This window comes from Berkeleyomyces rouxiae (genome assembly GCF_048999995.1).
Source record: "Berkeleyomyces rouxiae strain 22BRR77 chromosome Unknown BrBRR77_ptg000005l, whole genome shotgun sequence".
In the NCBI taxonomy this organism is placed as follows: Eukaryota; Fungi; Ascomycota; class Sordariomycetes; order Microascales; family Ceratocystidaceae; genus Berkeleyomyces; species Berkeleyomyces rouxiae.
Window position 1 is genome coordinate 237,117 of NW_027396495.1, and position 24,467 is coordinate 261,583.

The 24,467-nt window shown below is 53.0% G+C and overlaps 7 protein-coding genes across 7 annotated transcripts; 5 read left to right on the forward strand and 2 right to left on the reverse strand.

The window, feature by feature from the left end:
* Positions 1-251: 251 nt before the first annotated feature.
* Positions 252-3,062, forward strand: BROUX77_005194 (uncharacterized protein; the record flags this gene model as incomplete). Its single annotated transcript, XM_073750040.1, has 1 exon — positions 252-3,062. The coding sequence occupies one exon, from the start codon at positions 252-254 to the stop codon at positions 3,060-3,062; it is 2,811 nt and encodes a 936-aa protein (XP_073604080.1).
* Positions 3,063-3,395: 333 nt separating this feature from the next.
* Positions 3,396-6,162, forward strand: BROUX77_005195 (uncharacterized protein; the record flags this gene model as incomplete). Its single annotated transcript, XM_073750041.1, has 5 exons — positions 3,396-3,432; positions 3,498-3,557; positions 3,622-3,704; positions 3,776-3,924; positions 4,023-6,162. The coding sequence occupies 5 exons, from the start codon at positions 3,396-3,398 to the stop codon at positions 6,160-6,162; spliced, it is 2,469 nt and encodes an 822-aa protein (XP_073604081.1).
* Positions 6,163-6,327: 165 nt separating this feature from the next.
* BROUX77_005196 (uncharacterized protein) lies at positions 6,328-7,347 on the reverse strand (the record flags this gene model as incomplete). The annotated part of the gene is made up of 1 exon (XM_073750042.1): positions 6,328-7,347. One exon carries the CDS (start codon positions 7,345-7,347, stop codon positions 6,328-6,330), a length of 1,020 nt encoding a protein of 339 aa, XP_073604082.1.
* A 2,089-nt stretch (positions 7,348-9,436) lies between these two features.
* Positions 9,437-12,346, forward strand: BROUX77_005197 (uncharacterized protein; the record flags this gene model as incomplete). The annotated part of the gene is made up of 1 exon (XM_073750045.1): positions 9,437-12,346. One exon carries the CDS (start codon positions 9,437-9,439, stop codon positions 12,344-12,346), a length of 2,910 nt encoding a protein of 969 aa, XP_073604083.1.
* Positions 12,347-13,620: 1,274 nt separating this feature from the next.
* On the forward strand, positions 13,621-15,528 carry BROUX77_005198 (uncharacterized protein; the record flags this gene model as incomplete). The annotated part of the gene is made up of 3 exons (XM_073750046.1): positions 13,621-13,726; positions 13,968-15,274; positions 15,364-15,528. 3 exons carry the CDS (start codon positions 13,621-13,623, stop codon positions 15,526-15,528), a joined length of 1,578 nt encoding a protein of 525 aa, XP_073604084.1.
* A 1,421-nt stretch (positions 15,529-16,949) lies between these two features.
* BROUX77_005199 (uncharacterized protein) lies at positions 16,950-18,563 on the forward strand (the record flags this gene model as incomplete). Its single annotated transcript, XM_073750047.1, has 3 exons — positions 16,950-17,005; positions 17,172-18,363; positions 18,432-18,563. 3 exons carry the CDS (start codon positions 16,950-16,952, stop codon positions 18,561-18,563), a joined length of 1,380 nt encoding a protein of 459 aa, XP_073604085.1.
* Positions 18,564-19,662: 1,099 nt separating this feature from the next.
* Positions 19,663-21,093, reverse strand: BROUX77_005200 (uncharacterized protein; the record flags this gene model as incomplete). The annotated part of the gene is made up of 1 exon (XM_073750048.1): positions 19,663-21,093. One exon carries the CDS (start codon positions 21,091-21,093, stop codon positions 19,663-19,665), a length of 1,431 nt encoding a protein of 476 aa, XP_073604086.1.
* Positions 21,094-24,467: the final 3,374 nt, after the last annotated feature.

Below are 24,467 nucleotides of genomic sequence, written 5' to 3' on the forward strand. Positions count from 1 at the left end.
ACTCCAGCTTCTTTTATCCATTCTGTCTGTAGATATTTGGCTTGCCTGATCGCATCGCACGACAGGCTCGCCCTTTTTGCTTCTGACCTTCCCAGTCTCTGGTCGCAATCTGTCCAACTTGCATCACCCTCGCCTCAAACCTCCTCCGACTCGGCGCCTCAACTGACGTTCACCTCACCCCAGCCCGCTGATCAAGCACACTCAGCGCAATTAATGATGCACAAGTGCCGCACTATTGATCCACCCTGAACATGTGGCTTAATATACCTGCGAATAGCGGCCTGAACCGGTCACGCGTTGCCTTTTTCGCTGCTATTTCCGCCCTTTCGCTGGCCAGTCTCGGCTACTATGTCTATCAACTCCGAACAGTTTACCCACTCCAACCAGGCCTCCGTCGGCAAAATGCTACCAGGCGTCGCCCACAGCATCGCCAGCGCCGCCGTACCAGAGCCGTAGATGAAGACGCCGTAGAAACGACGAGTATCGTACACAGCGATAGCGAGACACTAGAATACCCAAATCCCGACGACAATCATGGCCCAGGTCAAAGATCAAGCCTCTTCGAGCAAGACCAACAATATGAAGAACAGACTGACCTCAGGGCTGAGACAGTGGACGGAGAGGTAGAGACGGCTGATGACTTCATCGACAGTCTTAGTCGTGCCGGCCACAACATTGTCGGTCTTCTGTTCCGTGTGTCCGAAGACAACGCCCGCCGCAACGCCTACGTCCACCGAGGTTGCCAGTGCAACGCGTGCAGCACAGTTCCTATTCGTGGCATCCGCTACCGCTGTATAAACTGCGCCGACTTTGATCTTTGTGAAGCCTGTGAATCTCAGGGTTTGCACAACAAAAATCATGTCTTCCTCAAAATCAAGGTTCCTGTCCCGCCTGCTGGTCTCCGCACCATCCAACCTGTGCTATACACTGGTGACCCTGATAACTGTGTGAAAACGCTTCCCAAGGCCATCATAAACAGGCTGTGTCGCGAAACGGGCTTTGAGCGAGCCAATCTCGAGGCTCATTGGGAGCGATGGACATTCATGGCTAACACCGAATGGCGCGAGGACCCAGACGACCTGTGCTTGGCCATGGATCGCAAAACTTTTGATCGCTGCATTGTACACACGGGCACTTCCCGTCACCTGCCGCCCAATCTCGTCCATGACCGGATATTTGCATTCTTTGACCAAAACGGCGATGGTCTCATCTCCTTCCGCGAGTATCTCCATGGTTTGGCCTACCGCAGCAAAAAGGAAAGATTACGGAAGGTTTTTGACGGATACGATATCGACGGTGATGGCTATGTCGACCGCAAAGACTTCCTACGCATGTTCCGCGCCTACTTTACCATTTTCAAGCAAATCCACAAGGATATTCTGGACGGTTTGGATGCTCAGGTCATGTCTTTGTTGGATACACAACAGCTCATTAATGGCCGCACTCCCCTTAGTAGCTTTTTTGGTCGTGATGATGCCGTCCCACACGCTGATCTGGATGAATCCCGGACTGCGGGCAAGGCGCTTCAGCCAGACGGCAGTGTGTCTTTGCCTAGCCCACTGCCCCATGTCGTGCAATCAAGTGAACAGGAAGCTGCCACGCGTGCTGATATTTTATCTGCCGTATTCACGATCAACATTGCTGATGGTTCTACGCGCGCTGGTTCTTTGGTGCAGAATATTCTGCCCAATGCGCTTCTATCTCCGCCAGACAATATCAATGCCCTGCTCAATCTGATCACACGTGTCTCTGGAGGGAGCGACCAGGCTGATCAGCCAACAAATCACTTTATTTCACAGGATCTCCAAAACATAGAACATTCTAACCATGACAATACGATTACCAGACTCATTGGAGAAGTTGTTAATACTGATGATGCGACATGCAACAGCCCCAACATTCAGGAGTCGACTTCTGCATCACCCCACGACCAGGAACTCTCAGAGGGTGAGCGTGAGCTTCAACGACGCGTCCGTCGACAAATGTTTGAACGTTGGAGGCGACGCCAATTCTATCTGGATGCTGAAGAGGGCGCCCAGGTCCCTAGTGGCTGGGATAGCGATGAAGATATTGTCGAGCGCATCAATGCTATGGCTAATCCCGAGCTAGAACCGACGCATAACACACGTCGTGATTCTACACGGTCTCGCTCCAGCTCCAAGGTCCGCTTTGCCGATGAAGATGACGAATTCGACACTCGCTCCAACGCCTCTACTTCCTCGCGCAATGTTCCCGAACGTTGGGGCGGGTATGACATCCCTGAGGCTGAGCGTGATCTCGGAAAAGAGATTTTGTATTTGACGGCACAGGAGGCCTACAACGAGATGCTAGATGCCTTCTTCAAAGAAAAGGAAGATCTTGCCGTCAAGGCTGCTGAAACTCGCGATCCACGTCATTTCATCCGCGATCTGCTGGAGAATCTGCCTCCACAAGACGCCTCAGAATCCTCAAAACCCCATACCCGGGATGCTAAAAAGAGTACCAGTGGCTGCAGCAACAATTCAGGCAATACCTCGGATGAAGGCGCTTCTACTGGGAATCCAAACCAACGCGGAACTGTTGATTCCTCTTCCTTGGTCAACGTTGCTATGGACCAGGCATCCCACCATTCATCTCCCAGTCTCCGCTCCAGTGTGCAGCATGATGGAAACGAGCCTGGGAATAGACATGGTCTTCATTTAATGAGATCCAACTCAGGTGACGCCATCTATGAAACCCCAGATCACGCACGCCAGAGCTACCGTGACCCAACTATGCCTCAATTCCGCCCCAATAGCGTAAACAATCACACCGAGTCGGCTGCCCCTACCGGCAACGATAGTAAAATGGCCACCTTTACTACCACCACGACATCAGACTCGGAACGCAAGTTTCAGCTTCCGCATATTGAAGAAGCGACACTACGCAAGTGGCGACAGTACCACGATGCCGAGATGGAAGCGGTTAGGCGCCATGGCTTTGGAAAACTGAGCTTTGCAGAGTTTGAGAAGATTTACCGCGAACAGGAAACTCAGCGACGCATGGATTATCTCGAGACATGGATTGATATTTATATGCCATAGAGGGGGGTGGATACGGGGAGTTTGGGGATATTTAGACACTTTGAAGTTCGGTTCGGGGCTATGAAAGAAAAAAATGCTTTTACTCTTTATCATGAGGGGTAGGAAGAGGTTGGCATAAAGAATAGAGCATCATTCACGTCATCGTGTAGCACAATAGGGTGGACAACATCACTATATAGGGTTATTCCATCAGGTCTTTATGTATCACGTGACTTGGCGTTTTGGTTTTCAGCTCCTCCAAAAGTAACACGTTAGTTCGGCAAAGAGGCGCGTTCTACGCACTTCGTCAACCAATCCTCAAGATAGCACGACTTGAGCAATCCGACGACGACAATGTGGGTTTTGGAGAGTAGCGGACAAACATTCCAAGGTACCATAATCCATTTAGGCGCTTGCCAAGTCACACAGGGCATTTTACTAATGGGAGCTTTGTAGGAAGACAGCGCTGGCTTCGGCCCGGACGGCGATATGTCTTTGGCCGGACTTCAAACGACGGTGAGTCTCGGCATTTTGAATCTCAGTTAAACGCACGATAGCGCTCTAACGATGTGTGTGACAGTCAACGAAATTGTCGTTAGTCACAAAACAGTCTCGCGGAAGCACCTGGCCATCAGCGTGGCAGCAGTAGCGGAGGGCGCAGCAGTGAGTAGAGTGACAGCATCCAATGCATAAATGCATAGCGTAGCATTAGCAGTCAGCTAATAAGAATACAGCAAAATCTCTCGAGTCGGTCGGCAGTAGTGCTAGAGGACCTGGGAAGCTCAAAGGGCACGACGCTGGATGGCACGGCGTTGAAAGGCTCAGGGGAGGTGTCTGGTGAGAGGGCCGAGTTTAAGCTTGGCTTCAACCCTGAAGTTTTCCGGTACTGATCCATGACTCCACTTGCAAGATTTTTATCCGGACGTTTGTTATTTGCGCCAGAGACTAACCTCTTTTTTTCCTTGCGTGTGTATGCGATAGACTCTACTGGGTGCCGGTTGTCCTGGTATACTCCTTTGCCGCCAAGTCATCTCAGGTGGACATGCTCACCGACCTGCGCAGCCAGCTGGAACAACTAGACATTAAGTTTCTCGCCGACTACCATGCACATGCAACTCATGTGGTAACTAAGAAGCGCAACACGCCCAAAGGCCTGCAGGCGCTGATTAACGGCAAGTACATAGTGACTAATGCCTTTGTCGACACCGTTGTGGCTGCTGCTGTCGATGAGGGTGGCATTAGTGCGCTCGAACAAGATTATCTAGCGCACTGGCCGCAGCCAAAGGCTTTTGTGCCGCCCAAAGGCAATGAGTCCATCGACCGACCGCCCGAGGCCTTCCTACCGGACGCAGAGCGGCAGGACGTATTCAAGGGATACACGTTTGTGTTCTATGACGAGGCGCAGCATAAGAATCTGCTGGCTCCCATTACTAACGGCAAGGGGAAAGCAATGCTCTATGCTATCAGCCCGCAGAACACGCAACCGGATGATCTGGTGCGCTATGCAAAGAATGCGGCTGGTGAGTCAGGGGTGGGCGAGTTTGACGACGGCAGCATTGGGCCCGGAGTGGTGGTAGTACGGTATGTACCGGGGCGCGGTGATGAAGTAGCATGGTACACGGATTTCATCACTAGTGTCTCGCTGCGACTGAATCATCGTGCGATTGAGCAGAGTGAATTCATAGAGGCCATTCTCACCAAGGACGCAACATTTCTACGAAGGCCGCTGCCTGCAGAGTCGTCTACAACAACCCAGATATCGATGGGGCCGGTGAACCTTTCAACGCCGGTGCTACCACCGCAACACAGTGCGACTCTAGTCTCACGATCGGCAAGTCTCGAGCTGAGTTCACAGTGGACTATGGCTAGCAGGCCCCGCGGCAGGAAACCGGCTATAAGGAGATTCAAGGGGTTTGACTCTGACGATGACACCGAAAGCCTTGCTCCAGACTCCGTGGCATCGCAGTGGCAACCAGATAGCCAGTCAGAGGCCCAGATAATGCAATCGGGGGCGGATTTAAAGCCTGTCAATGTTGGTAGCCAAGACAGCGATGAGGGGATGTTTATGCCTGAGGGTCCTGCAGTCGGGGTAAGCCAGATAGAGCCTGAGGTACTGGTTCCACACCGTCCAAGCCGACCAGAGCGAAAAAGGCCGCTGCAGACCCTGATGGATGATTCTCTAATGGACGACATTGCGCCGACTGCAGCTCTTGCAAAGCGGCGGCGCATCGAGAACGGACAAGACCTGGACGATACTTCAGATGCAGTCAAACCCGAGTCAGACCCAGAACCAGAGGAACAACCGCCACCCGAGATACGACCGCGTCGGGTCAAGAAAGAGATCGACGTGCTCGAGGTAGCTCGCAAGGCTCGCGAAGAGGAAGAAGCCCGCCTCCAACGCGAAAAAGACGATCTGGCCCACATGCCCGAAGGCATCGACCTACTCGCTATCCGCCAGCTACACGTCGTCGAGTCCATGCCACTGCGCCACCGCCCGCCACCCCCTGCTTCCAACGACCCCGAAGCCCTCGTCAGCTCCGGCCGCTGGGACCCGCGCTGGAACGGACGCCGCAATTTTAAAAAGTTTCGCGCGCGTGGCGAGGCCGTCGGTCGTGCGCCCATGCGCCTCAGTATCCCTCTTATGCAGGTCAAAACCAAGGACTTTGGCATCGGCGATGACTACTGGCTTGAAGAGGGCGGTAGCCATCGTGTAAATGAAGACGACGGCGCGGATGAGAGCATGCGGCAGGTGCCTGGGCGCAGCGTGGCGCGCCGCGGGGTTGCAAGCGAAGACGAGAGCGACGACGACGATCTGCTGGACATCACAGATGTCCAGCCGGCAAGTCGCAGTCAACGGACCAATACAGCTACACCTAGGGCGCAAGCGCGAGCATCCGACCGCAACCGGGAGTCAACCGCGCTATTAGTCTCACAGCCGGCCGTGGCCCAGCCGCAACGCCGGGCGGCTCAGAAGCGGACGCAGGCAGATGTAGGGGGAGGGGCAGGAGCGGCAGCGCCAGAACCATCGGCGAAGAGGGCGCGGGCAACTAGGCAGACGATCACGATTCCGGATAGCGATAGCGAAGAAGAGGGGCGCTTCCGGTTTGGTAGGCGACGATAGTCACTGGTCGCATGGTGGTTATATTTGCATGGGACATGAGAGGGGAACTATTACCAGTATGTCTATATGGATCTATCATGTAAGGGTCTAAAAGCAAGTTTTTTTTTTTACATAGAATTGCACGTCTACTTCAGCCTGAAAGCCAAAGTCGTTTCTATCGCAAATCTAGTCCATGTCATCCATGCCCGATCCTGTAGGGGCGGCTGGGCTCTCCTCTACCAAAATCCCGACCAAGCACGCCTGGAGCATATTCTCGTAATTCACCCACGGATGAATCTCGCCAAACAGCTGTGTGGCATCACGTGCCGCGCCGCGCAGCAGCTCGGGGACGCCGCCGGGATGAAACTTTGCGTACGGCGAGACATTGTAGACCTTGCCGTTAATCGCCATCCAGGCATCTTTGCCGCGCCGGCCCGTCATGGTCTTGAGCATCGATGGCGTAACCTTGAGATATGGCGCAGCCACGCTGCCCAGTCCTCTCAGGTCTGCGTTCGGCCCCGATATGCGCGCCCAGTCTAGCGGCGAGTGGCCCGGCGCCAGAAGCACTTTGCGGCTGGGCTTGGTTGGCACGCTGGAGTGGGAGGGTGGCGGTGCCAGCCCGGAAGACGCGCCGCCTGTGCGCGCTGCTGGCGGCGCCATCAATCCGCCGGGACGCCGGTTGGATGCGGGCCCGGTGGGACCGGAGGCACGCTGCGGCGAGTTCATGGCGGGGAAGGCGGGGAGGCGCCGGGCGGCAGCAGCCGAGGAGAGGGAGGAGGGCGATGAGCTCCGTAGATTGGTTGGGTGCGTGGCTGTGGGTGTCACTGTAGACAAGGCGGAGACCTTGTCATTGACAAGTAGAAGCGAGGGAACATCGATAGCAGATTTAGTGGAAGGCCCATCATCAGCGAGAGAGAAAGAGGGTACGGCAATGGCGGGCTGGGCGGGAGTGGCTTTGGGGGTTGTCTGATCGGCATCCTGGTCGGGGTTGTTGGGTTCTGGGTGGTGATTTCCAGGCGCGGAGTCGGGCATGTCCTTTATGACGGGCTTTGCGCCGCGGTTAGTTTTGCGCACCGGCGCCGGGCGGGCAACAGTGTCGGCAGCGCCATGGAAGAGGAGAAGCACCTGGCGACGCAGCCATGGCGGCGGACGCACGAGGACCAGCACGGCGGTAGCGACAATGAGCGAGACGCCGATGTATCCCATGCCAGCTATCTGCGGGACGGACAAAACAGTATGGAGCTATACGATAGGTAGCACGGACTCAGCAGTGCTTCGGGGCTTGTAGGTGGTGGAAGTTTGTGGTGGACAGGCTGGAAGCTGAGTCAAAACTGGAGGCTCCGGGCATTTGATTTTGGCAGCTGGTTGACAGCCGCTGACAGCTGTCAGGTTTGAGTATCACATGTTAAATGCCGGCGACACTGGAAATGAAACTGGCGTTGCAATACGAACATGTTCGGTTTCCCATACAAAATGCGATGTCTGGCTTGCCTAGCTAGCTGAGGGCAGTGCACTCTGGCAGGCTCGGAATCCGGAATCTTGTTTCGGGGCCGGAGGAGAAAAGGGGGGGTCAACCCTGGAGATAGTATTGGTTGCATGTCTTGGCGGTGCCGAAACAGAAGCAGTCGTCTGAAAGAAGATCAATTGCTAGGAATTAAACGAATTGCAGCGCTGATAATGGCGATGCCTTGATGGTGGAAGATTCCCCGCGTTTGCAAGTGTATAACTAGCTAACTACAAGCATGTATGCAATGGACGTAGGTCCTATATGTGTGCATACCTGGAGAGTCATTCTGGGTCGCCTGCTCACTGTCCTTGGGCCCGCTGAGACTGGGCTCTGAGACGGGCTTACGTCAAAGCCGGGCCAAGGGGTGTGGCAGAGTTTTGATATTATGCCTGTCGGTAGCAACCGGCATGGAAGCGTGTGCCCAAGGACACCACACCACGTAGAGCCAGAGATAGGTGCATGCTGGTACACACATTTGTATGTCTGTATGTGGTTGTGCTTGTCTGTGCTGGTAGCACTGATAACAACTTGTCCCGATGCTGTCAACCATGTATATGTGCGGTATTTATATCATGACGACAGACTGACGACGGATCGAACGTGCATGTGGGAGGATGATGGAAGAAGCCGGGGGGAAGGAAAAGAGAAGCTGTTGGTAACCCTAATCACGGCCCTACGAGTAGTAACCCTGGTCACCATCCCCGCGAGCGCACTCACGTTTGACTGCTAATCACCCATTCGATGCGAACCACAAGTACTCAGAAAAAGGTACCATGGGATGAAGGCCCAGCCAAAGGACAATTTCATTAGAACTGAGTTTCTATGTTGGGGGCATCGGGCAGATCAAAAGCTGGCGCGGGCGTGAGAGAGCCGACCGACAAAAGTAGCCAAAGTAGACAATCAAGTGTACAGATCCAAAGAGAAAGGCACACATGATGCATACATACACAAGCATTCGGCCAGATAATCACACATCCAGGAATTTTGTCTTGCTGTCTGGCCTGGTGCATGTTCGTCCCTCCTTTCTCTCAGTATCCCCCCCCCCCCCCCCCCCCCGGCTTTTATTGATGTCCTCCCTTGTCATGCAGCTTTGTTCCAATATAATCAAGCCTCACCGCCCACGCCGTTCAAGCCGCCCTTTTTTCCCGACAGCTTCATTTTTTCCTTCTCTTGCCGTCGCCTTTACCTGCTTCCGTGCCTGATCTGCTGCTCGCCTTGCCCCGCGTGTCTTAATTTGTCGACTCGTGTGCTGTTCTTTGTCTTTCGCTTCAATCATCAATCATCGGCTGTTTTCCTTGTTGTTTCCTTGTTTTTGTTTGTTGTTGTGCTGGTCCTGCCGAAGATCGCCCAGCCAATCGCGAGCTATTCGTCTCCCAGACCGCTGAAAATTCTCACCAAGCTCGCCTTACACTAAACCAGACCAGATCAGACTCGCCTAGGCCTGGTCTCCTTTCGTCCCTGTGTGGTGTGTGTTGTATGCGCAGTGCCATGACGCTTTTTTTATTTTGCCGCTTCATCTCGTGACCTGTCTCGTTGCCCTTTTGCTGCTTGCTGCTTGCTGCTTGTCCTGGCTCGTCCGTGTCTCCAGCGTTATCCACCCGTCCATAGCGCCTGATCAGTGCCCTATATCTGCACCCGCATGCCCTATATCGTCTCCCCACTGGCCGCTATTCTCGCTGTTGTCCAGTGCCCTCTAGCGCCTCTCTAGCGCCCTCTGTCCGCCGTACTAGTAGCTACATTCTCCATAATTTTCTGCCTTGGTTCCTGGGCAACTAAAGCTTCCCTTAGATGACCGAACAGAGTCGTCGTCCCGCTCGCCTTGGCCATTCCTCGCATCTCTCGCCTGCCTCAAACCGACTGCCGGCCGCGAGACTCCCCTCCGCTTCTCGCTCCGTATCGTCACCCATTGCCTTGCTAGGATCTGCCTCTGCTGACTTTCGATCTCCGCCGTCGCCGCCGCAGTCGTCGCTGCACTCGGCCCCCCGGCGCTCCTCATCTGCCAGCACCATCTCCCTTACGAACCGAGCCACCAACAACAACAACAGCCTCAAGCCCACCATCGCATCGCTGGCACGCGGCTCTGGCTTTGCGGCCCATACAAAGTCCACCTCAGCCAGACTCTCAGCGTCATCCTCCTCCTCCTCTGGGTCACTTGCTTGTTCCGCCTCGCTGATATCGCCTTCAGCCCCTGCTTCAGCCCCAACAAAGTCTGCTGCTGCTGGCCGCCGACGAACCACTGATTCCTCGTCGTCTGTTGCTCCCACCCCCAGCGTCGTGATCTTGAGGCCCATCACAACGTCCTCCACTGTTTCGTCCTTGTCGAACCGTTCTTCTCGCCGCTCTACCGGGACCAATCTTGCCCTCGACAAAGACCAGCAACATGTACCTCAGCCACTGAAGCGCGGTGCCAAATCAACCCTCTCTGTAACATCCCGCGCTTCCACCTCGGCCGTTTCCGTGCGTCGAACTTCTCTCAACCTGACCGACTCATCGTCTCCACCAACTGCTTCCACATCACGATCCTCTCGCTCCACGCCCCAATACCCCGCTTCATCGACCGCCACCTCACGGACGGCCGCCAACGCTGCCTCTAAACCGCCGCCCAAACGCCCGCCACTGAAAATCCTGCCAGCCACAATGCCCGTCATCAAGGCCATGGGCTCTGCTTCAGCTACAGGCGGCCCTAACCCCTCCAGCGCTACCAGCACCCGCAGCTCTTTCACGCCTAAAATAGCGGGCAAGCCTGGTCGATTGGGTGCTGCGGTGGCACCGATGACTGCCAAAAACAGATCCAGTCTCACAACTACCGGCAGTACTGTTTCATCGCCGCCAATCTACGATCATCATCCTCAGATCAATGCTGGCGGTCCAAAACTCACTAGCAATGTAACCCCCCGCTCGGGGAGCCGCCAGAACCGCGTTGACAGCAGCAGTACAACCCCCACTGCGCCCCTGACGCCCTCTTTCGAGCGCCTTGAACATCTTGAGGCCGACTCTCTTCGCCGCCAAGCTGTGTCCTTTAATTCATCACCGGCTACGCCAAAGGATGACCCCGATGCCAAGTTCTTCTACGCCAGTGATGTCAACGCCAAACTGCCCAGTGCCCCTCGCTTGGCGCCCCCGCCAAAACAGAAAGGGTTCTTTTATGCCAACGGAGGCGCTGTTGAGCCGTCTGCCCCAAAATCGTCAGCGCCACCTTCGGCGTCTCTGCTCAAGTCGCCCTCGCAGGCTAGCGACGATTTATCTAGCAAGTTCTTTTATGCAAATGGCGCTCCTGAAGCCGAGCCCAGTCACCGCTCTTCAATATCAAGCTCAAGCGCCTCAACCACTTCTCGATCAATGGTTTCGAGGCTATCAACATCAGGTCTCCCATCTTCACCCAGCCTTGTTGCCTCACAAAGACCGCTATCACCCAAGAAGAACAGTGTGAATGGCCCTCCGCTAAAGCCAACTCAAGCAAACAGCCCCGTGGCACCTCATAAACCAATAATTCAGACTCGGCCAGTATCAACCTCGAACCCTCCTCCATATCTCCCAGCAAATGGCCCTGCTAGTCAAAGATCCAGTATGGATGCGCATCAAATGAGAAGCCACGCACGCTCCGGCTCGAGTTTCTCACAGTCAGATCTCACTGGGTCCCCCGCGGGCACACCATCTCAACGACCGCTGTCCATTTCATCCAATGATCCTCTACCCTCTCCGCCTCTTATAAATCCTGCAATGAACCTCGCTTCCATTCTTCAGGCTGCTGAAGAGTTTGAAGATTCCCAGAATGACCAAGATGTAGATGACGACGACAACGATGATGATAGCAATGTATCTGGGTCTGATCTGGATTCCGACAGTGAGGCTGATGAGCCTGTCGCAGTTGTCAGCGATTCAGTAATTAACGCGCGCAGCCAACGCAAAGTGCAAGATTTGGAAATCCGAAATGCTTCTCTGGAAGCTATCAATCGCACATTGGAACGCCAACTCCGAAAACAGCAATCCGAACTACGCCGCTTCCGAAGACTAACACGCGGCGGCCGGCTAGGAACATCCCCAGCGGGTCCTGAAGCCCAGTCTAATGATGCCAGCTTATTGTCGGATACTGCCGAGGAAGAGGAGTGTGATGATACGCTTTTGCCTGGAGACAAGGAGATGAAATCCAATTCGACGCATGATGCCCTTGGCTCGGGCGAAGACGTCGACGGGTCCGACATGGATGCTGAGTCCGAAAACGATGATGACGACGGCTCACTCAGCTCATCTAGCTCTTCTAATGATACGCCTCTCTCTCCCAACACGCAGGAAGTAAAAGATGTGCGTCGCCGCAACCGCGATGAACGCCGCCTTCACCTTGATCTCTCCAAGCATCGTGAGCTCCTAGTTGATAGCCAAAAGATTAACCAGAGCCTCAAGCGATGCCTCAACTGGACCGAGGAGCTGATCAGGGAGGGTCGCAAGGCCTTGGTATACCAGGTACATGTGCCCGACACCAAGGTCGGCGGCCGCGTGCTTGATCCATTAGACATGGAGACAGACGATGAGGACGGTGTGCGCGAGTACCCCGTGTTCTACCCGCGAACCGGTGCGGTGTCGCCATCTGCCACTGAAAGTGTCATGGACACGGATGATGACGAGGACGAAAACTCGGGTGAAGACACCGAGACAGAAGCCGATACACCTGTTGCAACAGCACGAGAAAACGAGCGATAATGAAACGTACGGCTTGATGAGTTGGAGGTGCCCTGTGATTTTGCGGTTTTGTTTGATGTTGATTCCCCCCTACGCTTATCCCCATGTTTGTTTTTTTCTTATTTTTGTTTTCAATGACTTATACCTTTATATCTGGATGCTTGCCCAGCGCGAGTTCTCCCTGGCGTTTTGTTTTTTGTGTTTTTTTTCCCATGTCCACCACCATATCTAACTTGTTTGATCTCACTTGACCACTTTTTTTTTCTTGTTTCTTTATGACCACTCTTGGATGACAGAATTCATTCGTATCGTGGCTTTAATGATTTTTTTGTTTAGCGTGGGATAGAGCCTTTATCGGGAAATCTATATACCACTTCCACACACACATGAAATATCATATATCACCGTGTTATCCTTGCAGGCCTTGGGCATAGAGCAGAGAGCAAGGCCGCGAACGCACGGGTCAATAACTAGGCCAAGCCAGCCCCGTTTGCATTACGCATGAATTGCAGGCCTTGTTGAGTGTTGGTTATTCTTGTTGTTTTTTGTTTTTGGAATGGGCTCAGAAGAAGGTCGGAAAGTCAAATTCCTGCCAAACAGTAGAGCCCAATCTCGGGCTCCAAAGAAGGGAAAAACGCCACACGCCGCTGATGTCATCGGTTGGCAGAATATCCAGAATTCCAGAATGGTAGCACCCGTAAGGCCCTGGCAGTGTGGCGTCGCTCGAAAGTGGGGTCTTGTTCTCTATCATCCATTATCTCATGTAAGAAGTCAAGCACGAACAATGAGGAACGGGCGCTATAATAGAAGGTGCACTTGCGCCTGTATAGAAGGTTCTGGCGCTCGTTGGTGAACATTTACCTGAGCCTCTTGTACGTACAGTTTATAATTGGCTGCCTGAGAGTCCAACAGTAACAAGCTGCCTGATCAGGCACGCCTTTTTTATATCATTAACTAACTAACTGGTTATTGTCTACATTAATTCTCTTTCTTTCCTGCCTCTCTCTCTACCCCTCCATTGCTCATCACAGCAGCAGCACAAGTCCATACAAGCTTCCCTTCCACAAGAATCGATAACCCCCCCCCTGGTACAGAAAGCTGCAAGGTCCCCGCCTTCTTCCTTCTTCTCTCTTTTCGTTTTTTTTTTGGTTTCCTTCTTTCCACCCAAACCGTCTTTTCTGTGATCGCTGCCATCAGATCACATTAGATCACACACCACCCACTACCCGTCATCGCCGTTTGTGCCAGCCGACTGCCCCCAAAAACACCCACCCGCTCGCTACTTCCTCGCAACAATGGTCGCCGATACGGCTTACTATGACACTCTAGGCGTGGCGCCCACCGCGACCGAGCTGGAGATCAAGAAGGCTTATCGCAAAATGGCCATCGTCCACCATCCCGGTACTTGACACCCCCCGCATCCCAGCTGTCTCGTCTGTCCTGCACTCCTCCGCCGTGTCTTGCAGGCGGCCTTTCATGCCCCCGCTTGGCGGTTAACGCCGTTGTGACGATGGCTTTTCTTTGCCTGGCCCAGCTCCCTCGGCCTGAAAAGTGTCGTCGTTTGAGCCGCAACAAGACAAATCCCTAACCTACATCCTGTCTCTGTGTACACCTAACTAACCCTTCCTGCTGCTTTCCACAGACAAGAACCCCAACGATCCCACTGCCAGCGAAAAGTTCCAGAGCATCGGCGAAGCCTATCAGGTGCTATCAGACCCTGATCTCCGCAAGGCCTACGACAAATATGGCAAGGACTCTGCCAAGCCCCAGGAAGGCTTTGTCGACCCCTCCGAGTTCTTCACCTCCATCTTTGGTGGCGAGGCCTTCCTCGACTGGATTGGCGAGATCTCGCTGATGAAGGATCTGACTGCTACTATGGATATTGCCATGAATGAGGAGGAGGCCGCTGCCGCCGCCGCCGCCGAAGAGGAGGCTGCAAAGGACGGTGAATCTTCCGCCAAGCCTGGCGAGTCTGCTGCCAAACCCGACGAAGAGTTTCCTGGAATGGAAGAGGCATTGAAGGCTAGTCTGAAGGACATGGAGGCCAATTCGGACGCGTCTCAGAGTGCTCCCCCTCCCAAGACAGCCTCTACTCCCCAGTCACCAACCGCCCCCACGGCCACTGCCACTGACGAAGAGGAGAAGCCTGCTCTGCCCCCCCGTACCAGCGAGACCGGCGCCAACCCCCCCTTGCCTCCTCGTACAAACCAGGCTGGTGTTAATCGCAAGGCCATCCCTATTCGCCCTGCTATCATGGCGACTGAACATGTCGAGCCCGACGAGGCCACCACTGACCTCAACGAAGCCGAAAACAAGAAAAAGAAGGCCGGCCTGACCAAGGAGCAGCGTGAACAGCTGGCTGCCCTGGAGGCTGAGCGCCAGCGCGTGCGCGAGGAGCGTGTCTCCAAGCTGACACAGAAGCTTCTGGACCGCATTAGCGTGTGGACCGAGACGGACAAGAGTATTGATGTGACCAGGGCTTTTCAGACCAAGATGCAGTTGGAGGCCGAGGAACTTAAAATGGAGTCTTTCGGTATTGATATTCTTCACGCAATAGGTCAGACCTATCTCAGCAAGGGCACGGCGCTCCTGCGCAGCCAAAAGTTCTTTGGCATTGGTGGCTTCTTTAGCCGGATGAAGGACAAGGGTACTCTAGTCAAGGACACCTGGAACACCATTAGCAGTGCCATTGATGCGCAAAACGAGATGGAGGAGATGGTCAAGATGGAGCAAAAGGGCGGCGAGGAGTGGACCGACGAGAAGAAGGCCGAGTACGAGCGTAGAGTTACAGGCAAAATCCTGACGGCTGCTTGGAGAGGCAGCAAGTTCGAGATCCAGAGCGTGCTGCGCGAGGTGTGCGACACAGTCCTCACGGATAAAAAGGTGTCTAGCTCAAAACGTCTTGAGCGTGCGCAGGCTCTGGTGCTCATTGGTGATATCTTTGTCAAGGTAAGTGTGATTCTAACAGAAGGGCTGCCTTCATGACATCCTGGCACCTTAGCCTTTACATATTGCTAACCACTTGTCTCCCCTACCAGGCTCACCGCACGGCTGAAGAAGAGGGCGACTACCTCGTTTTCGAGCAACTGGTGGCCGAAGCTGCCATCAAGAAGGAGAAGAAGAAGGACCCCAAGGGCAAATCCAAGCACGACCACGCCGCCGCTGCTGCTGCTGCTGATGCGCCCAATGTTCCTAAGGCATGATAGACAACGATGGTGGTCCTTTTTGTTCTTCTTCCCCCCTCATCATTGCACGCCCTCATCTTCCCCACACACCTACCCTCCCGTCGATATTTGTTTCTTGCTATCTCTTCGCATCCCTGTTGATTCCCCTTTGCCCTTGTCTCCCGTTCTTCCCGCTCATTGTTGAAAAATGATGTATTTTACCTTGCTCCTTGTGTCTCCTGTTATTGTTACACACGTCACATCCACGGTGTCATTGTCTCGTTCATTTGTTTCTATCAGATTTCCTTTTTTTTTTCTCTTTTCTTGCTTTTTTTCTCTCTCCGTAAATAAATAGGAACAAGCGAGTCTTGTGCCTCCCTGCTCACACAGATGTGATGTTCAAAATGGCTAAGCAGTCGGTCTTGTTGTTCATGACTTGACATGTCATCCAATCGCATGAACCCAAAAACTCGGAAGGGAGAACCCAGACCGAACGTAGTTGTGTTACAACCCAGTTTGTGGAAGGAGCAATGCGGAGATGTTATCCTCCAGACTGACTAACCCTAACGTATTCAGAGCCACCAGATGTGTTCCACCACCCATGTGTCTACGTGCTATTTTCTTCGTATGTATCGACAGATTTCATGCAGTCTTCGCTGTGAAGATTCTTCTACGCAGTGCATACTTATACAAACTCACTTCATGCATATGTAGCTGGCGTTCACCCAACTCTTGGGCTTGGCATCAAATCAAGCCTTTACTGCATTTTTTCTCTTGCCCCTCTTTTTCCTCTTGTTATTTGTACAAGTACCCGCTCCATCCCCATAGCCGCTCCGCTTCTGATTGGCTGACATCGCGGCTCTGTGCTCTTTCCCTTCTCTCTTGTCGCTTGTCGCGATCAAGTCGCGATTTGCGCAGATTTTTTGTGGGCTCGCTCCGTTCCTGCCTCGTGAAATTTTTCGTCTTGCTCCATATCTTGTGGATTCCTTTTTTGCTCGACGACTTCCATTTAATTGCGCGGCAGCTGCTCATCTCTGCTCTCCCCTTTTCTGATTTCCTTTTCTATTGCTCGTCCTTAAATCGCATCTTCGTCTTAATTCCCTTTCTCTTCTTCTTCTGCATACATTTCGCGCTGATATTCTTGTTTACTTGTCGTCTTTTTTAATCTTTTTTTTTTACCACTGTCACGTTGTCATTTACTTTAATACCCAATCGGAATTGATCGCTTCACCGTCTCTTTTTTTTTTTTTTTTTTTTTTCCGTTTTTTCATACCCAACTTCCTTGTGCTCTAAATCCTCCTTATACCTACCGCCCGTTTAGCCAGCTGTCCCCTTTTTTCCAGCTCTGCCATACTCTCCCCAATCCGCCACTGCTCAAGACTATTTCCTGATTCTCCGCTTCCACCATCGCTCATCCACCTGGCAGTCTTCTTTCTTCTTCTCCGTTCCTCGCTCTCACAATGGGAAAGCTCTACTATCTCCTCCACCCCAACCAGCTTCGGGCCATCATCCAATGGTTAGTTTCACCTTCCGCTTAATTGTCAACCCGCATTCAGCTATAGTCCCAGTATTGTCTGAGCCATGTGACCTCCTTCTTCGCTTCCGGCCTGCATGCCTACATCTGTGCTCTGCATCAATCTCCGAACACTCCCAAAACTAACATCCTCCCTCTCTCTCATTAGGAAACTTTGGCATGATCCCGTTCACACACGCGACCCTTCCAAGGAGTCGCCGACTCTGCAAAGCTGCTTCAAGTTCCTCGATCTGACCAGCCGCAGTTTCGCTGCTGTCATCAAGGAACTGAATCCTGAGCTCTTGGTACCCGTCGCTCTCTTCTATCTAATCCTCAGAGGTCTTGATACTGTCGAGGATGACATGACGATACCACTTGCTACAAAGGAGCCTATCCTGCGCACATTCTGGCAAATACTTGAAAAAGATGGCTGGACGTTTAAGGATAACGGCCCCAACGAGAAGGATCGGGAGCTCCTCGTCCATTTCGACGACATCATCCACGAGTACAAGCTCGTGAAGCCCGAATACCGTGAGATTATTACCGACATAACGGAGAAGATGGGCAACGGCATGGCTGACTATGCTGTCAATGCTGAGCACAACACTAATGGCGTCTCCACCATTGCCGAGTATGAAAAGTACTGCCACTATGTGGCTGGCCTGGTTGGCGAAGGTCTGACGCGTTTGTTTGTCACGGCCGAGTTCGCCCTTCCTGAACTCATGGAAAAATCCCATCTCACCGAGTCCATGGGGCAATTTCTCCAAAAGACCAACATCATTCGTGATGTGCGCGAAGATTTTGATGACAAGCGTCGCTTCTGGCCCAAGGAGATTTGGAGCAAACACTTTGACAAGTGGGATGATATTTTTGATCCCAACAATCTAGAGAAGGCCCTGTGGGTATCCTCTGAGATGGTTCTCAACGCCCTCGGAAACCTGGAAGATTGCCTGTGGTACATGGCTAGAATCAGAGAACGAAGCGTTTTCAACTTCGTGGCCATCCCTCAGAGCATGGCCATCGCCACACTTGAGCTCGTGTTCCGCAACCCCGAGATCTTCAAGCGTAACATCAAGATTACCAAGGGTGATGCGTGTCAACTCATGACTGAGTCTACCCAGAGCCTCTACACACTTTGTGGCGCGTTCCGTCGCTATGTCCGGAGAATACATCAGAAGAACGATCCTCGTGATCCTTCTTACGTCCAGATTAGCACTGCCTGCGCTCGCATTGAGCAGCTCATTGAGACCATGTATCCCACCCAGACCCCTGGGCCGGCCAAGACTACTTCTGAGAACAATGACATCACCATGTTTGTCGTTGTTGTTGTTGGTGTTACCTTGACTGTTGGACTGATGATGGTAAGTTTGCTCACTACTTCTAGAACGCTTCCGAACCTTGAAATTTTACTGACATGGCCTCTTTTTAGGTTGCCTTTGCCTTTGGCTTCAACATTATTCTTTCCAAGTACTTTCCTGATCCCAACTCCCTGTCTGACACGGTCTCGAGCGTCACAAAGGCTGTTACCAGCACTGCCTCCGCTATCAAGGAAGAACTGTAAAAGACTTCTTGACGACAGCCTCGATCCGGCATCGATTCGCCTTACGACCAGCTCGCCTCGGCGCCCTCCAGAACATACTTGCCTCCCTTTTCTTTTTCTTCTTTTTTTTCTCCGCCTTTTCGATTATGGCAAGCCTCGAACTCGATTTTCAATCCATTTCTTTCTGCTATTACACAGCCATACTTTTCTTCTGCGCACTGCATTTATCATGCCAGAACGCCCCAATACCCTATCTGATACGACACTTATCTAACATATTTTCACATCTCACGCATCTGGCTCGCGAGAATGACAGTGCGACTACGGACATTGTCCTATTACTGCTACTAATACCATGATGAAATTCCCGGCGCTTGCGGCTTTCTAAGGATGGGCCTGCTTCTTTCCATTTGTTTTTTTTACTCTAACCATGCGTGACTCTAGCGAACTGTTTCATGTCGGTTGGTGTATGCAACCGTTAGCACGGATGTCAAATTGCAATTCAGTCCTTTTGGTGACTGCAGTTGTGCCGAAGAAGTGCTTAAATCAAACTCATGCTTTCTTGATGTTTTATAGCGCTCCCGCCGAGGCAAATTTCCTGTCTTCAGAGGGAGCCAACATCGAGTCGCAAACATTATACTACTACGATACCACATTCATTGCATGTTTTTGTAGGTTGAAGTGACTTGTAAGGTAAATATCGTATTTATGGTATCTCTCGTAGAGTTCAGTATGAATTCATTATACTTCCCAAGACTTCTTCTTCATCACACGTGAGTTTGTCAGGGGTGAACGTAGTGATAGTACTGTTATTGGGATGGGGGAAAAGGAAAATGGAATATCGTAGGTTACACAAGGAAAAAAAAAAGGAGAACAGCAAGTTAGTTACACAAGGAAAAGGTGGAAAATGAACCGCATAGTATTTCTGGAAACACCCAAAGTCTAAGTCGAAGAGCCTTCAACACCAGCTGCGTGTCTTGAAAAGAAACAACAAAGGCCTGAGATGATCACGGCGCCTTACTACAGGAGCTCCTTGGTTTGGAATTTGAGATGCTAATGGGAAAGAATAGACAAAGAAAAAAAGAAAGAGGATTTGTTATTTTGCCGTTTGATAGCCGATTTAACCCTGGGCACCGTTGTAGGCAATCAGAGTGGTGGTGCCGGGCACGTCGTCCTTGACAGTAGCACCGCCGTCCTTGGCAAGAGCCTTTAGGCGCAGAGCGACGTCATCGACATTAGTGATGCCCTCGGCCGACATGATGGAGGCAGCCAGGCCGGCAATGTGGGGGGAGGCCATGGAAGTGCCAGACAGGGTCTGGGTGTCAGTGTCGGAGTTAATACCGCAGCTGGTGACGTTAACACCGGGGCCGAAGATATCCAGGACGGCACCAAAGTTGGAGAAGGGCGCGCGGGTGTCGTCGGTGGCGTCAATGGCGCCGACGGTGATGGCGCTGGGAGCCGAAGCGGGCGACGAGTCCTTGGCGTCGACGTTTTCGTTGCCGGCAGCGACGACGGGCACAACGCCAGCGACGCGGAGAGCCTCGATGGCGTCGTTCATGGCCTGCGAGAAAGTGCCGCCGAGTGACATGTTCATGATGGCCTTGCCGGTGCGGTTGTTGGCCTCGACATCGTCGACGATCCACTGCATGCCCTCGACGACGGTGGCGGTGTCGCCGCCGCCCTGGGCGTCAAGCACCTTGACGGCCACGAGGTTGACGTTCTTGGCGACGCCAAAGGTGCGGCCGCCAATGGTGCCGGCGACGTGCGAGCCGTGGCCATTGTCGTCGGTGTCAGTCGAGCCGTCAACAAAGTTGGCGCCGAAGACGGCGCGGCCACGGTACTCGGTGTGGGTCACGCGGATGCCGGTGTCGACGACGTAGGCGGTGATGCCGCTGCCGCCGGTAGAGTCAAAGGTGTAGCGGGTGGATGCGGTGTCCTGGGTCTCGAGGTCCTTGTTGGACAGGCGCACGAGGCCCAGCGGGGCGTTGAGCTGAGCAGTCAGGGCCGAGGCCTTGACGTTGGTCACGGCCTCGACGTAGGCAACCTCGGGCTCGGACATGATGCTGACCATCATGTCGTTGTCGGACTCGACGGACATGGCGCTGAAGCGGCCGTGGTTGACGCTGAAGGTCTTGACGTAGTTGGACAGGGCGCGGCCGTTGAGCCCACGCTTGCGCAGGTTGCGCTTGGCGATGGAGGCAATTAGCATGTTCTGCTTGGTGGTGATGGCGTCGTTGTCAAAGGTGTTGTTGTAAACGACCATGTAGCGGTCGGGCACAGCGTTGGCGGCGCCGGCGTTGAGCACGGTGTAGGTGCCGCCGCCGGTGGTGATGGTGGTGGTGGCAGCAGCGGGGGCAGGCGCCACGGAGCTGCTGGAGGACAGGCTGTTGCTGGGGGTATCGTCGGAGAAGCTGTCAACTCTGGTCCGGCCGCCGTATCTGCCGCTGGGGTCATTGGGGCCGATGGGGCCGGCCATGGCGACGGGCAGTGACCACATGAGGGCCATGCCCACGAGTCTCCGCAGAGACATGTTCTTGTGAGAGGAAGACATGGTGTATGAGTTTGGGAGAAGAACGGTGTGTGGGGAAGTGAATTAACGACTATAGTGGACGTAGAAGGAGAGACAAGAAGTGAAGCTATATGGACACAGAAAGATGAGTGTAATGAAGCATGTAGATACTAAGGAAGGGATAAAACGTCTAGACCGGCTACCGCTTTGTGGGATGGATTGGTGAAGAGTGAACAAGAAGCGAAGAAAAGAAGCAAAAAGAGGATCGTCGTCAAGTCTGATGAACTCGGTGGTGTATTAAGTAAAGAGAGGAGGCTCGAAGGAGAGAAAGGCGGCCGGCTTCCTTTTCGGGATATGACAACCAAGCACAGCACAGTAAAGAGATTGACAGAGAAATGGTAGAATTAGCGGACAGAGAAGAATATAAAGATCAACTTTTGCGTTCTTCTTGGGCGGTTCGTGTCTTTTGTACCGGTGTTTTGGTGGTGATATAAAACAACCACAGCGTCCTCCAGAGGCTTTGATTCCGGAAGGGAAGGGGGAGGGGGGAAGAAAAATAAAAAAGAACAAGAAAGAAGTACAAAAGAAGAGAAGCAAAGACTTGAAGAGGGGAAGAAAGAAAAGAGAAGCGGAAGGAAAAGCAAGACGTAGAACAGAAGGGGATTAAGCAGTCGTTAAGAAGCAGAACACCAGGCTCGATACATGTATGATGAAACAAACGCCAGGCTCTGAGATAAAAAGGGCTGTGGACCAACTAACCCATCTGCCCAGGCACATTAACACTACCCCCGTCGTCTCGGGGGTGGGTGAGGGAAGAGGAGAGGAGGCAGGGTCTTGGTCCGGGGGGATCGCCAAGTGCATCGATAAATGAGGCAGAATTAACAGAGCCACGCATGCACATACGACGACAGAAGCCATGCTACTGATCCTCTGTCTTTGTAACTCTCGGCCCAAGTATACTAGTCCGTGCCAACGAGCGGCACAGATGCGTACTACATACAACACAGCGCAGTTTGTCTTGTTCAGGGCCAGGCCTCTCATAAACTCAGCAGCAGGGGCCAGGGACCCCCGGTGAAGGGATGTTACAAAAGCGGGATGGGTAGAACCTGCTAGCCGGGCCCTGGAAAGAAGGGCCAGACATGCTCGACACCGCATACGACACGTCCAAGTGGCGTCTTCCTCGTCGGCTGTCTCACCAGCTCTCTGATCGCTGTTTGCTGCGTTGCACACGGCGTCATTACAGAAAGCCAGAGTTTCCTCCCCCGGCCGCTTCAGTCTCAGCCCCATCGATCCCATCGCCTGGCACTGGCCTTGGCTTTGCTGGCTCGTGGCCCTGGCCGGACTGTCCTCCTCGTTCATTCTGTTAGCCGCCGACTAACTAGCTTGCGCCCTTTCGCCGGGGCCCATCTCGCACTCTCATTGCGTAGCTTGAGCCGCCGGTGGTCTGGCGTGGCTTGGTGCCACTGCACCAGTTAGGCTCTTCTGTCTCTCAGTCCTCCGTAATACAGGACTCCCCCTTAGCCGCCTAGCCCTCTGTTCCACAGGGCCTGCGACCCCCTAGTTTCAGCGGCCGGCCTGTGTAAGCCAGCCAGCCAGTAACTCGTCAGTCTAGAGCCAGTCCTGTTTTTCTCTTTATTTGTTCTCCGGCCCCACCCACCAACATATGGAAAAGCCTGTTCTTCTTTTTAGCGGTGGTCTAAGCTGGCCCAGCAGCAAAGAAAAGAAAAACATGAAACCAAAGCTTAACCCAAGCATAGTTTCTCTTTTGATCTTCATGTCCAAGCTGCCTGGGACCTTTTTTTTTCCCTTCCATCTGCCAAGGGTTACAGGCCATGTTTTGGCTTTACAGAAGCCCTAATGCTGTCTTGGACAACCAGTTACAGCTTCTACTGTTTTATACAGCACCGTCACGAGGCCCAATTCTGGCGAGCAGGCTGGAAGCAGAAGGTAAAAAAAGGACGAGGAACACCTCAATGGAACAAGAGCCAAGACTTCTGGCAGGTCCATATGCAAAACGGAAACCTCCAATTATACATTGTGCGTACGAACTGGGCGCTTGGACACTCATCATACACGTCCGCCATCCGGGCCATCCTAGCAGGAGAAAAGGCCTGAGCTCTCTGGATCTAGGGTTCAGGGTTAGGCTCTCTGGCTCCAGAGTGATGGTAGAAGGGAGGACGCGCCATGTGGCTTTGTGTGACGGTGGTTTTTTTCTTTTTTTTTTTTTTTTTTTACGGCCTCCCTCTCTCTCTAGGCGAAGTGGAAAACAAGAAAAAGATGCAGCCAGCCAGCCCTCCCTTTGTCTCTAGAAGCTGGCAGCAATTGGTCCGGAGACATTTATGCTGCACTAACTAGTTACTTGAAAGGTTTTGTTTTCATGTTACGATAGTTGGCAAACTCACCAAGAGAAACAGCAACGGAAGCTTTTTTTGCTGCTTCGAGAATGTTGTTATAAAAAGAAGGCAAAACGTCAGGATGGAGGTGAAAGGGTCAAAGGACAAGCAGACACGCAGAATATAATGCTCCCACAGAATATAATACTCCTACAGCATATAATGTACGCAGAGACGGCCCTCCCTCCGCCTGTCTCTCCAGTCTGCTTCCCTCCCGGCTTGACTTTCTCCATCAACTCTCCTCGAAACACTAGTCCGCATGAAAAGGAGACAACTGAGACCAAGAAAGCAAATAACACCAGAATCTTGGTCTTGCTGCGTTGTTTCAGCTTTGTTCTAAGCGGGGAGGCTAATGGATTTAGCAGGGTCGGTTCGGTAAGCCAGCAGGGGGGGCATAGTGAAAGCAGGAGATCGACCGCCTGTAATGAAGAACGATGGCATCCCTGTAATAGCGCCTGAGAGCAGATGTCCTGTTTTATGGCGACAGTCTGTATAGACGTCTTTGGTGCTTCCAGCACACTCACTCACTATCGTATCTCTCTGTCTCTCTGTAACTACAGCAGGCTTCAGCCCCCACCCCCCTTCCCCCCGGAGACTTGGCTGGTCTCCCTCTTCTCTCGTCTGCTTCCTTCAGCTCCGCCTCTAGTGTTTTAGACTCATGTTTTGTCTGTTGTTTGATCAGCGAGTTGAAAGCCCAAGACCGAAGCCAGAAGACACACGAAAAGAAGAAAATAACAAGGAAAAATTAACCCCCAATAAAGAGTCGGGGCCGGCTAGCATCCGAACTTTTCTCTGTCTCTCGATTCCTCCTCCCACAGACCAATTCATCCCACAGAAAGCATAGTTATATAATTAGTCGTGAACACATACATGTTACGCGTTCGCTTCGCTGTCTTCTGACACCAAGAGACGAGATCACCGCCGCCAGACGGTCAATCAGACAGACGCCGTGCTTGACCACGGACACATAAGACCAGCCTGAGCCGACCCGACCCGGCCTGCGGCCCCAGAACTTGCATATAG